At 41.8% G+C, this 12018-nt stretch overlaps 1 protein-coding gene across 1 annotated transcript in view; it reads right to left on the bottom strand.

Moving 5' to 3' along the window:
• The window catches only part of LOC141555722 (DEP domain-containing mTOR-interacting protein-like), a 30566-nt gene extending 18786 nt beyond the window's left edge, over positions 1–11780 (bottom strand). The window contains exon 1 of the mRNA XM_074288831.1: positions 11463–11780. Coding sequence (XP_074144932.1) covers positions 11463–11548 — 86 coding nt within the window. The 5' untranslated portion in view covers positions 11549–11780. The remainder of the gene's footprint in view (positions 1–11462) is intronic.
• Between the last annotated feature and the right edge of the window lie 238 nt (positions 11781–12018).

Below are 12018 nucleotides of genomic sequence, written 5' to 3'. Positions count from 1 at the left end.
GGGTTATAATTTCCCTGCAGCCCCTAGAAAGTTACCCCATGTATGGCAGGGGACAGGAGGGGAAGGGAATTCTCGATTTGTGGAGGAGGGTTCCCCAGCTGGCTGAAGATACCCCACTAATTGTTGCTCAGATCATGTAGATTAAGGAAGACACTCTTCTCATGTCATACAACCCTGCACAGCCCTGTGACCATGATTATTTCACCATGGGATTTGACAGGGTAACTGACAAAGTCCTGAGAATGCAGCTGCTCTGTGTTGTTCCTCAACCTTTCTCCATCCCTGCTGGCTTCAGAATCTCACCTCCTCTCCGAAAAAAGAACAGTTTAAAGCAACCCCTCAAATCACATATATGTACAATCAACACCCCCCATCCCCTGTTAGCACAGCACACACACGACCACACAGAGGAACTCAGAGGCCCACACAACATGCCTGTTGCCACACAGGCCAAACCCTTGACATTTTGCTACCTGACTGGCTCCCCATCCTCAGGTGAGATCTTTGGGGTTTTCACTTGGCTCGGAACACAACTTTGCAGTCATCTGCCCAGTCCAGTCAACACTGTCTGCCTCTCCTGAGGCAGCTTAAACAGGTTTCTGGTCAATAGCACTGGCCACAGACGTCTCATTCCTTCACACAGGGAATCTTTATCTTCCCTCAGATCTTGGAGGGCTGCCCAGCTCAATCCCAACTAGGGCCAAGTATAATTTTGTCCTGGATTTTGCTTAATACAAAGGAACTATAATTTCATCAGCAAGGGAAATTCCAAAGTCTCTCCTCCCCCATCAACATATTTGTGTCTTGTAGGTAAGTCTTCAAGTGTTGCTTCAGTTACCCAGAAATTAAGTGATCCAGGGTCACATAGTGACAGATTGGAGATTTGAACTCAGGTCTTCCTACTTTTCAGCACTTATAATATTGTCTCTTGCTTTGTGCATCAGAGAGAAGTTGTAACTCTCAATTTTGGGGATGGGGGGGACTGTAATAAGAACTGTCAGACAAACAGTAAAAAGATCTAATCTCTAAGAGACCAGGATCCAAATTGAGTCACTAAGGGATGAAGGCAAGTTATTAGCTCCATAATTCTGTCACTCATCAACTTGCCTTATGACCTTAATGTAGCCTAATGGGTCCCGTTTAAATCTTACAATCCTTAGCTGCAGGGGGAATTTCCCCATCCTCAGCACATGGAGAGTGGGGAAAAAAGAGGAAAAAATACCCGGATGTTTTTGCAGACTTCCCTTCCTCCCTGCTGTATGGGCCCCGGCTATTGTTCACCCCAAATGCCTCACCACTATCCAAGGGACATTGGGGAAGTCCCTATTGTCTCAGACATCACAGCTGAGTTTCTATACTAGGGTCTTACTTAGGGATCAGCCACTTTCCACAGCCCTTCCCTTCTAGCCTCAGAAGTGTCAGATATGTGGCCACAGTGAGGTTAATCCAGAGAAGTAGAAGGATAAGAGTCAGTAGGAACATCAGCAAGTAGCAAATGAACCTGGGAAGAGGAAGAGAGCTAGAAATACTATCCATCCTTTTCAGCAATGCAGTGATCCAAGACAATTCCAACAGACTACGGAGACTGAATGAGGACCGAAGCAAACTATTTTCATCTTTTTATTTGCTTCTCGTTTCCTTTTTGTTCTGATTTTTCTTTTGCAACATGACTAACATGGAAATATGTTTCAAATGACTGTACATGTATAACCTATATCAGATTACCTGCTGTCTTGGGGAGGGAAGAGATAAGGGACAGAGGGGGAAAAAAATTTAAAACTCAAAAAAACCTTATAAAAATGAATACTGAAAACTATCTTTCCATGTAATTGGAAAAATAAAATACTATTGAAATTTAAAAAAATTAATAAAAAACATTCGTTCAATGCTAACCCAAGAATCTTAAATTAGCAGTAGTTTTATCCTTTGGAACAGTAAGAGTTGGGGGTTTTGAGGCTTCAGCAAATCCCAGAGGAGGTGCTATACTAGGATCTATGTAAGGTATTCTAATGGGTGCTAAAGCCATAAAATACAGGAAGAGAGAAGAAATAATATCTCTTATAACTGGAGTGTATGAGAATAATAACTAGCATTTATATGGTGCTTTAAGCTTTACAGAGAGTACTATACATATTTCACACACATACTATCTTATTTGATCCTCACAAAATCTTGGAGATAGATGCTGTTATTATTCCCATTCTACAGATGAGGAAATTAAGAGAGAAGGGTTGGGTGACTTGCTTAAGATCTCATAGATAGAAAGAGATCTCTGGGGCCATCCTACAATGAGTAACCTAACCACCTGTCTTACTGGGTGGTGATTACCCCCCACAACAGACCATCTTCAGACTTCTGAACCTGTCAATCAAGAAGGTGAGAAAGTTTCAGGAGAGTTAGAAACAGTAATTGATTTTCCTGGGGAGTAAGGAAGAAGGAAGTTTGGAAGAAGTGAGAAGAAAAAAGAGAAAGAGGGGGAATGGATAGAGAGAAATGGAGAGAGAGAAAGAGAGGAAGAAGGAAAATGAATGAGTGATAAAAGTAGAGAGAGATGAAAAGAAAGGAAAGGTTTACCTTCCAAATCCAATTCTTCTTTTGCAACAACAACAACAAAATTCGGTTCTGCACCTATATATTGTACCTAGGATATACTATAAGATATTTAATGTATGGGAATGCCTGCCATCTAGGGGAGGGGGTGGAGGGAAGGAGGGGAAAAACTCGGAACAGAAGAGAGTACAAGGGATAATGTTGTAAAAAAAAAAATTACCTATGCATATGTACTGTCAAAGAAAATGTTATACTTATAAAATTAATTTTAAAAAAAGAAAAGAAAGGGAAGGGAAGTGGTGAGACAAAGAAAGGAGAGATAGAAAAGAGAGGGAAAGATGGAGGAGAAGGCTGGGAACAAAAGGAGAAAGAATTAGGTGGAAGAACGACAAACAAAAAAGAGTGAAAAAGGGAGAAAAATGCAGCTGAGAGAAAACAGAAAAGAAGCAGAATGAGAAATAGGAAAGAGGTGGAGGAGAGAATTGAGGGGAAGAAAGAAATTATTGAAGTCTTAAGATTGTATCATTGCATCACAGATTTAGAGTGATTTAGAGGGGATTTTAGGGGTTATAAGTCCAAATTCATTTTGCAGATGAACCCAGATATAAATACAAACCTCTTTCTAGTGTGGAATCAGCTTCTATGGAAACTATAGTGAGCACTATAGTGAGGCTCTTCGGCAGTTTCTTTCTTTATGAATTGGTCAATTGTTCCAAAGGTCCCTAACCACTAAATATGATCATTCCGAGTGACCCACAGGCAGGGGGTTTTGGCTGTTTTGTGGCAGGGAATTGTGGACACTTGCCAGGTTGTACAGAAAACACAGAGTGACTTTTGAAGGACAGTATTGGGCATGTGGCTAAATCCCAGGAAAAGGTGCTCAGTGGCCACCCATCTTCAGCTTCTCTACAGACAGTTTCTTTCTGGACAGGCTTCTCAACTAACTCATAGTCTCAGAGAAGGCTGGAGTTGGAATGGGCCTTAGAGAGATTATCTAAACCTATCCTACTTCACTTTTTTAAGACAACAACATCATTATTTTTTATTGTAAACTTGACAGGCACCAACAAACATGGGAATTCCCATACACAAAAAAGAAAAAGAGAATTATATATGAAAATGCAAATCTCTATGATATACAGCTGTATTAAAAAAAAAAAAAGAAAGAAAGAACGGATTTGTGATTTTCATAGGTACAGGGAGCATTTAGGTTAGGAAATTCCCTCTAGCAACACAAGTATGTACCTTCTTTGAAACTTATAAAGAATAGCCTACAACACTGAGAAGTCAACTGACCTGTTTAACGTGGTCCTTATTCTTTCTCTCTTGTACATACACACACACACATACATACATGCACAGATCTATATATTTTAATGTAAGTCTATTTGCCTTTTTCCACTGAATTTCCTTCTTTCCTGTCATTTTTTTAAAAAGTCTTTGTTGACACCTTTTTCTTTCTTTTCATTTTTAAGGAGGTATCACTAGCTCCCTCCCCCTCTACAACATTCCCATCTTACTACCAAAAAAATTCCTCCTTTGTTAACAAATAAATGAAGCCAACCTAAGTAAATCCACACCTTCACCATGTCTGAAAATATGCCTTGTTCTGCATTCCTAGTCCACTCACTTTCTGCCAAGAGGTAACTGGTATCTGCTTTATCATCAGTCCTATGGATCTGGAATTGGTCATTCATGGAATTAACAAGAGGTCTTAAGGCTTCAAGAGTGTTTCTTTTTACTATGTGGTAGTCACTGTATAAATTTTGCTGATTATGTTCACTTCACTTTGCATTTGTTTATATACTTTACCAAGTTTCTCTATCTCTTGTCATGTTCATACTTTGTTTTCCTCTTTAAGGTTTATATCTAGTAATGATATTCCTGAGCTAAAAGTTATGTAGTTTAGTGACTTTGGAGATTAAAAGTCTAAATTTCTTTTCAGAACAACCCAAACAATTCTTGCCTACATCAGCAGTGCATCAAAAAGGAAAAAAAAATTCTATTATGTGCCAGATACCGTGCTAAACACTTTTTAAATTATTGTCTCATTTGATCATTATAACAACCCTGGAAGGTAGGAGTCCATGATTATCCTCATTTTACAGTCGATGAAAACTGAGACAAACAGGGTTTATATGACCTGCCCAGCATTACAGAAGTAGAATCTGAGGCTGGATTTGAATTTCAAGTTTTCCTGATTCCAAGCAATCTATCCACAGCTAGCTGCCTTATTGGGCTGCTTGTTCTCCCACATCTGCTCATCTGCCAGAACTTCAAGGGATCTTCCCATTTCTCTAATTATTCCTAATTTGAGATGTTTTTATATAGCTGCTATCAGTTAAGAGCTGCCAAAGTTCTCTAGGTTCATACCCTAGAAACATCTATTTATTAGGGAATGACTCTTATTTTTTGACTAAATTATCTCATCTATCTTAGAAATTAGGCCATATCCTTTGATCTAGCAGTGATACTACTGGGCTTATATCCCAAAGAGATCTTAAAGAAGGGAAAGGGATCCACATGTGCAAGAATGTTTGTGGCAGCCCTCTTTGTAGTGACTAGAAATTAGAAATTGAAGGGATGTCCATCAATTGGAGAATGGTTGGGTAAATTGTGGTATATGAATGTTATGGAATATTATTGTTCTGTAAGAAATGACCAACAGGATGATTTCAGAAAGGCCTGGAGAGACTTACATGAACTGATGCCGAGTAAAATGAGCAGGACCAGGAGATCATTGTATACTTCAACAACAATACTATATGATGATCAATTCTGATGGAAGTGGATATGTTCGACAAAGAGAAGATCTAATTCAGTTCCAATTGATCAATGATGGACAGAATCAGCTACACTGGAAGGAACACTGGAAAATGAATGTGGACTACTTGCATTTTTGTTTTTCTTTCCAGATTATTTTTACTTTCCGAATCTGATTTTTATTGTACAACAAGAGATCTATGCGGATGTGTACACATATATTGCATTTAAGATATACTTTAACATGTTTAATATGTATGAGACTGCCTGCCATCTAGGGGAAGGGGTGGAGGAAGGAAAGGGAAAAGTTGGAACAGAAGTGATGCAAAGGACAATGTTGAAAAATTACCCATGCATACGTTCTATCAATAAAAAGCTATAATAAAAAAAATCAGGTTTTATTAGAGAAACTTTTAAGTTTCCCCCCCTCTAATTTTTCTTGTACTTCTAACTTCCTTGATTGTTAAGTCCAGGCTAGCTTCCTGGAGGCCTCAGGATCAGCCAGAGTCAGGATAAGTAAAAGTCCTTGGTCTTTAGGGGAGAAGCAGGCAAACTGCCACAGGCTCACCAAAGATGTCTCCTGGATTCTCAAATCCAAAGTCACCAACTTCTTTCCTCCTCATCCTGCTGCAAAGTGAGTCCTTGACCTCTGTCCCTCCCCCTCTAATCCTTGCCTACTATTATCTTAACACCAAATGTTGAGCCAGCATTAACTGGGAGAAGAGCCATTTATCCAAATGTATACTACTAGTCATTGTCTCATATCCAATAGGTAATTAGCCTTAAGTGCTCCATTGTCTGATTCAAGCACACCTTTTTCACTTGATTTTGTTTGTGCAAAATGATTTTCAATGTTAATATAACTAAAGCTTTCTATTTTCTCTCTTGTGATAATCACTATCCCTTATTTGGTTGGGAACTCTTCTTCGATAGTTGAAAAAGGAACTCTCTCCTGTGATCTGTTGCTGATATAGCCTTTTTTTTTTTTTTAATCTAGGGCATGCATCAATTTGGAATTTATTGTACTATATAGAGTGAAGTGGTCACCTAAATCTAATTTATGTTAGGCTGTTTTCAAATTTTTCAACAAGTTTTAATGGAACAGTGGATAACTGGGGGCTTTTTGTTTATCAGAATGCTCTGTTTTCTGTTCATTTGCTTTTGGATTTTGTGTGCTTGATGTTTCAGTAACCAATTTTTTTTTAATTTTTTAACCAGTATGAAGTAGTTTTGATAATTACTGCTTTGCAGCATTGTCTCACGTCTAATACTGCCAGGCCCCATTCCCACATTTCCCCTCATTATTTCTCTTTAGATTCTTGACCTTTTCCCCTTCCAGTTGAATTGTGTTGCCAATTTTTTTTCCAGCTTTATAAAGTAAGCTTTTCGCAGTTTGACTGGTATAGTACTGAATAAGTAAATTAATTTATGTGGTATTACTTTTTCATGGATGCCTAAAAGGTAGCAGAAGAATCAGAGTCTCCCACATGTACCCAGAAAAGATTTTAGAATTGCAACAGACTGAATAACAATCAAGCAAATCCAAAGAGAAGCTATAAATGCCTTCATCTGGAGTAGCACTACACAAAAATTCAGTCAAGAAGCCTATAGTATGTCCTGACCTTGAAAGCCAGAAAAAGCCAGGTAACAAACTGGAAATGTTAGTCTCTAGGTGAGAAAAGCAGAGAAGGTTCTGAGGCACCTGAATTCTTCATTTTAACTACTGTATTTTAATCTGTACTATTGCATTATTGAACATGAACCAGCATGAGCAATTCATTTCTCTCCAACTATTTATCCATCTTTAGTTCTCTAAAAAGTGTTTTGCAATTGTATTTATAAAGTTTTTGTATTTGTAGTTGAACTCCAAAATCTTTTATAATTATGTATTCGGTCTGAATGAAATTTTACTTTTGATCTCTTCCTGCTGAATTTTTCAGCAATATACAGAAAGGCTGAAGATATGTGGATTTATTTTATGTCCTGCTACTTTGCTGAAGTTATTAATTGTTGCAATTAATTTTTTGTTGAACCTCAAGATTTTCTAAGAAGATCATTCTATCATTTACAAGAAGCAAAAATTTTGTTTCTATTTCCCCAATAACTCCTGTCTCACAGTTTTTCTAGCATCATATGAAATAATGGAGCACTGGAATGTCTCCAATCAGATTGCTTCAGATTTCTGGTGCACTGGGCATTCTGGGATCAGAGCAATTCTAGGTTCTGTCCCCCCTCCCCCTGGGACTTTACCCTCCACATTATCAGAGCCTTCTCCCTTGGCTAGAGGGCTATTTGGATGGCCTTCTTTGAACCATAGCTGCTTTACTCAACTTAACCTTCCACTTAACCAGAAATCTCAATCCACTTCACTCTGCAATTAAAGGACGAGAGGTCTAGAGAGAGCAATTACAGCCCAAGGTCAAACAGCTAGTTGATGGCACAGCTAGAACCCAGGCCTCCTTGCTCCTAGACCAGTGCAGGTAGTGGCTAACAATATCATCCTGTAGCTACAATGTCCCTCCTCCCAGCTCTTCTAGACTGTCTCAGGGCTGAGCCTCTCAGGTGGGTACACAGGGCACCCTCATCCACCAGAAGCTCAAGGAATTTCTTCTGAAGCACAGCCTCAGAACCACCTGCATGTAGGGCTGGGTCTTCACCTTCAGGAATTTGCTGAAATGACATAGAGGTATATCAGTGAACCAGAGGAAGGGTGGAAGGATCCAGGAGAGCAATGAAAATCTTCCAAATATTCACTCACTTTCAAAAAGCACTGAATTGCTAGGCATTTCCAGAGGTCACTCTCTGTCTTTATCCTAGATTGTTCTAAGATTTTTCTCCCACCCCCATCCCCAAAGAAATCCTTTCCTCCCAGACACCAAACTAATTTTCTACTTTAAAACACCCCCAAAAGCCGCTTCCACTTCAACTCAATCAAAAAGAATCTTCAATATAATAAATCTGACAAGCATTCACCCAGACTTCGAAGAAAAATCTTCAAAGAGGGGCAACATATCAACTCTCAAGATAATCCATTCTATTCTGGAGAGTTCCAGTTTTTAATTAGTCTTGCCTAACCTTAAGCCAAAATTTACTTTTTGAAAATTTTACTCAGTTGCTATTGATTCTGTTTTCTAAAGCTAGATAGGTTACACTTTCTTTCACATGACAGCCCCTCAAATATTTGAAGAGAGAGAGATCAAGTAGCACTGGGTCCTATCCAACCAAAACAATTTCAGAAGTGATCCTAAAGTCAGACCCCGAGTCCTTGCAGACATAATATTGGGGAATTTGTTGGAAGAGGGAATAAGATCCTCTAGAGCTCAGATCTTCTCATCCTGGAATTAGACTTAGAAGGGATCTATAGAGGACACATAATATAATTTCCTCATTTCACAGATGAAGACACAGACAGTCTGAGTGATTTCCTGAAAATCACACTGGTAGCAAAGAGCAGGACTAAGAGTCGAACCAGGTCTTTTGACCCCAAATCCAACATACCAGGGGGATGAAGTGTTTTTCCCAAGGCAACTTGTGTAATAAATGGTGGAGTTGAGCTCTGTATCACATAAAATCTCAGTCAGGAGAGATTTCATAGATTATTAGTCCAGGGATTCCCAACCTGGGTTATGAGAGGTTTGTTAAGGGGATATCAATAATATTTTATTTTATTTTTAGGGAACTGATTTCCAATCAATGAATTTATAAAATTTCGGTCTAACCTCGAGAAGCATATCTCATCTCACTTTTCTCTATGAAAAAATAATCTATTTTATTATATGAAGATGTACAGTGACCTCAGGAATATATTTCTTTTCATATTGGAAAAGAGATTTATTGAAAGCCAAAGGGACTGAAGAGGAAGCTGAAATCCACCTCTCTATAACATCTGTCCATTGTTCCCAGTTTTGTCCTCCAAGGCCAAGCAGAACAAGCTTAATTCTTCTTTCCCATCACAGCCCTCCCAATACTTAGAAATATCAGAGTCTTCCTCCTTCTCTCCATAAATCTTTACTTCTCAGGACCTTTCACTGACCAAGATTTGGTCTCAAATCCTCTTGCCATCCTGGTTATCCTTCTTTGAAACCATTCCAGTTTTATCAATATCTTTCTTAAAAAGTGGCATCCAAACTGAACTCAATCATCCAGAGGTGATTCTGACTCAAGTAAAGCACACGGGGTTTCATTTTCTTTGCTCTGAGAACCATTCCTGTCAACACAGCTCTGGATTAAATCTTGGCTGCCTTGTCGAAATTGACTCATTAAACTTGCTGTCCACCAAAACCCCAGATTCTTTTCTTTATAAATAACAAACTGTTATCTCACCACCTCTCAAAATGGAGAGTTTTCGGTAAATGTTTATGTTCCTAGGCGGCATCTGCCCTAATGAGGCCTCTAAATTCACTGTTGCCTGAAGTAAGCCGGCCTCTGACTCTTTAAGAGTGCGCTCTCCCCCTTCCCGGGGCCGAGCAAACAAGTTCCTTCTCTTAATCCCCTCTCACTCCGGGCCTCCATCCGTCTCTCCTCTGGCGCTTCCCCACTCTCAGACTGCGGAGCTTTTTCTCTAAGCTAATCCAGATCTATAGTTTTCACTGAACCTGACCACACTCTGGGGGCTATTGAGAGAACAGAGATTTTTCCCTTGGTGCCAGACCAGACTTTGTCATCTTGCGCTGTGTTCCAGTGCTAAGCCTTCGGTGCTTGGCACAGTGCCTGGTCCAGAACAGGTATTAATAAATGTTTACTGACTTCTAGCCACAGAATTTCTCACTTTTCACGTACGTTTTGTGAAAGGAAGGGGTGTGTGTATATGTGTGTTGGCCTTGTGGCACAGGCATGATGCCAATGTTATGGGAAAAAGCCAAGGACAAGCTCAAGGGCAAAAAATTAAAAGGCTCATAGGACTAGAAGTTCTCTAGGGAGGGGGAAAAATCAGTTCTCTCTAGTGTGAAGTGATTAGTAAGCAAAGGAAGAGGAGGGACATCCTCCCAGTTTCAAGTCCAAGAGAAAAGAAAAGGAAGGGGCTGTAAACTGTGGCCAGGAGGAAAGTTGTTTACTCTCAATATTCAAATTCAGGTTTTCAGGACCTCTCGACCCCGCTGGCTCGAGGGTTTCCAGACAAGCTGGCTCCAGCCCAACAGTTAAGATTTTCAGTTTGTGTATCATGCACCTAGAAAATCAGCAAATGCTACAAATCAGGGGTTGGTTGTTTTTTTTTTTTTTTGATTGTTTAAACTTAAGAAAATGATGAAGTGATGTTAATAATGCAAATTAAACTTCAAAGTATGCCAATTGTTAAACATTTACCAACAGGTCCATCTCTCCAATCAGAAAACAGTTCACAAACGCCTAAGAGGAAAGAATTTCTAATTCGGTTTAAAAAAGGTAAACGTTGTTGCTAATACGCAGCACTGTAGAGGAGGAAGGGAAGAGAAACCAGTCTGGCTCCGTGGGGTCCTAGAGACCTGGGGAGAGGAAGAGAGAAGAGGGGGGAAAGGGAGAGCAAAGAGAGGAAGAGAAGAGGAGAACGGAGGGGGGGAGATAAAGGGAAAGAGGCTGAGCCAGAGACAGAGAACGGCAGAGACTGCCACAGAGAGAGACATCGGTCACTGGTCTTTTTCCTAGATAACCTGTACAGTACCTACTTTAAGCTTAGAAATACAGACACGCGATCAGAAACACCGCACTAAAAGACGGTTTGGGCTCCAACACTCCCCCGGTACTTTCTCCCGGTCTCCTCTTCCCCGCCTCTCTAAGGCCCCTTCTCTCACGCCCGCTCAGCCCGCCGAGCCCTTCCCCGCGGGTTCCCAGGCTTCCAACCCGAGTTCCGCCCCCTCCGCCCTCCTCAGCCGCTTTTCTTTCACCCCGTCTAGTTTTCCCCTTCCCGAGGTTCGTGGAGGACGCAGCAGCGGGAGTCGGAAGACGAGGGATCAAACTCCAGCTTTTCACCTCCGACCCTAACAGAGCCTCAGTTTCCTCACACGTAACACGGGGGGCGGGCGGCCATAAAAGAGGATGGGTGGAACTAGAGAATTTCTACGGTCCCTTCCAGCTCCCAGTCCTGGGAGTCTTTGGGGTCCTCAGGAAGGGAGGGATGCGTTCCGCGCCTTTTAGGCCGAGTGTCTTCCTCCTTGGCCGGGGGTGGTACCCACCTCAGCTGTTCCCCCGCCAGCATCACCTCGGCCCGGTGCTGCCGCTCCGCCGCCTTCTTGCGAAGGTTACCGGGCCCGCTCTCCATGTGCCCGGCTCCGTCCGGACCCGGGGGCTGGCCTCCCGTGCCTCCTTCGCCGCGCCACCTCCGAGGAGCACAGCTCCTCGGCCTCTCCCTCCTCACTTCCACTTCGTCCTGCCCCCAGACTCTCCGGGATCCAGGGGTCCGAAGCCAGCAGCCGAGGCGGGGGGGACTGGGAGACCCAGACCCGACCCGAAAAATAAAGCTCCGCCAACTTACTCTTCAAGGACAGGTGCCCGCAGGAGCGGCGGCTCCAGTTTTTCCTCGGGGGCAGGGCTGAAGAGTGGCCCACGTGGCCTCCGCCCGCTGATTTGCAAACTCCGGAGTCGGGGCCCTGCCCTGTCCCCAGCCCTACCTGGACTCCGCCCCCCGAGCTCTCCCCGAGCCTCCCCAGCCGCGTTCTGCTCCAATCTTCCACCCCCAAAATACACATGCTGTGGCTTAAGGGAAAAGCGCATCAAGAGCGAGCAGTCAGC

Source organism: Sminthopsis crassicaudata, chromosome 2 (genome assembly GCF_048593235.1).
Source record: "Sminthopsis crassicaudata isolate SCR6 chromosome 2, ASM4859323v1, whole genome shotgun sequence".
In the NCBI taxonomy this organism is placed as follows: Eukaryota; Metazoa; Chordata; class Mammalia; order Dasyuromorphia; family Dasyuridae; genus Sminthopsis; species Sminthopsis crassicaudata.
The sequence above is the reverse complement of the archived record's forward strand: the minus strand, read 5'-3'. Positions and strand labels throughout refer to the sequence as shown.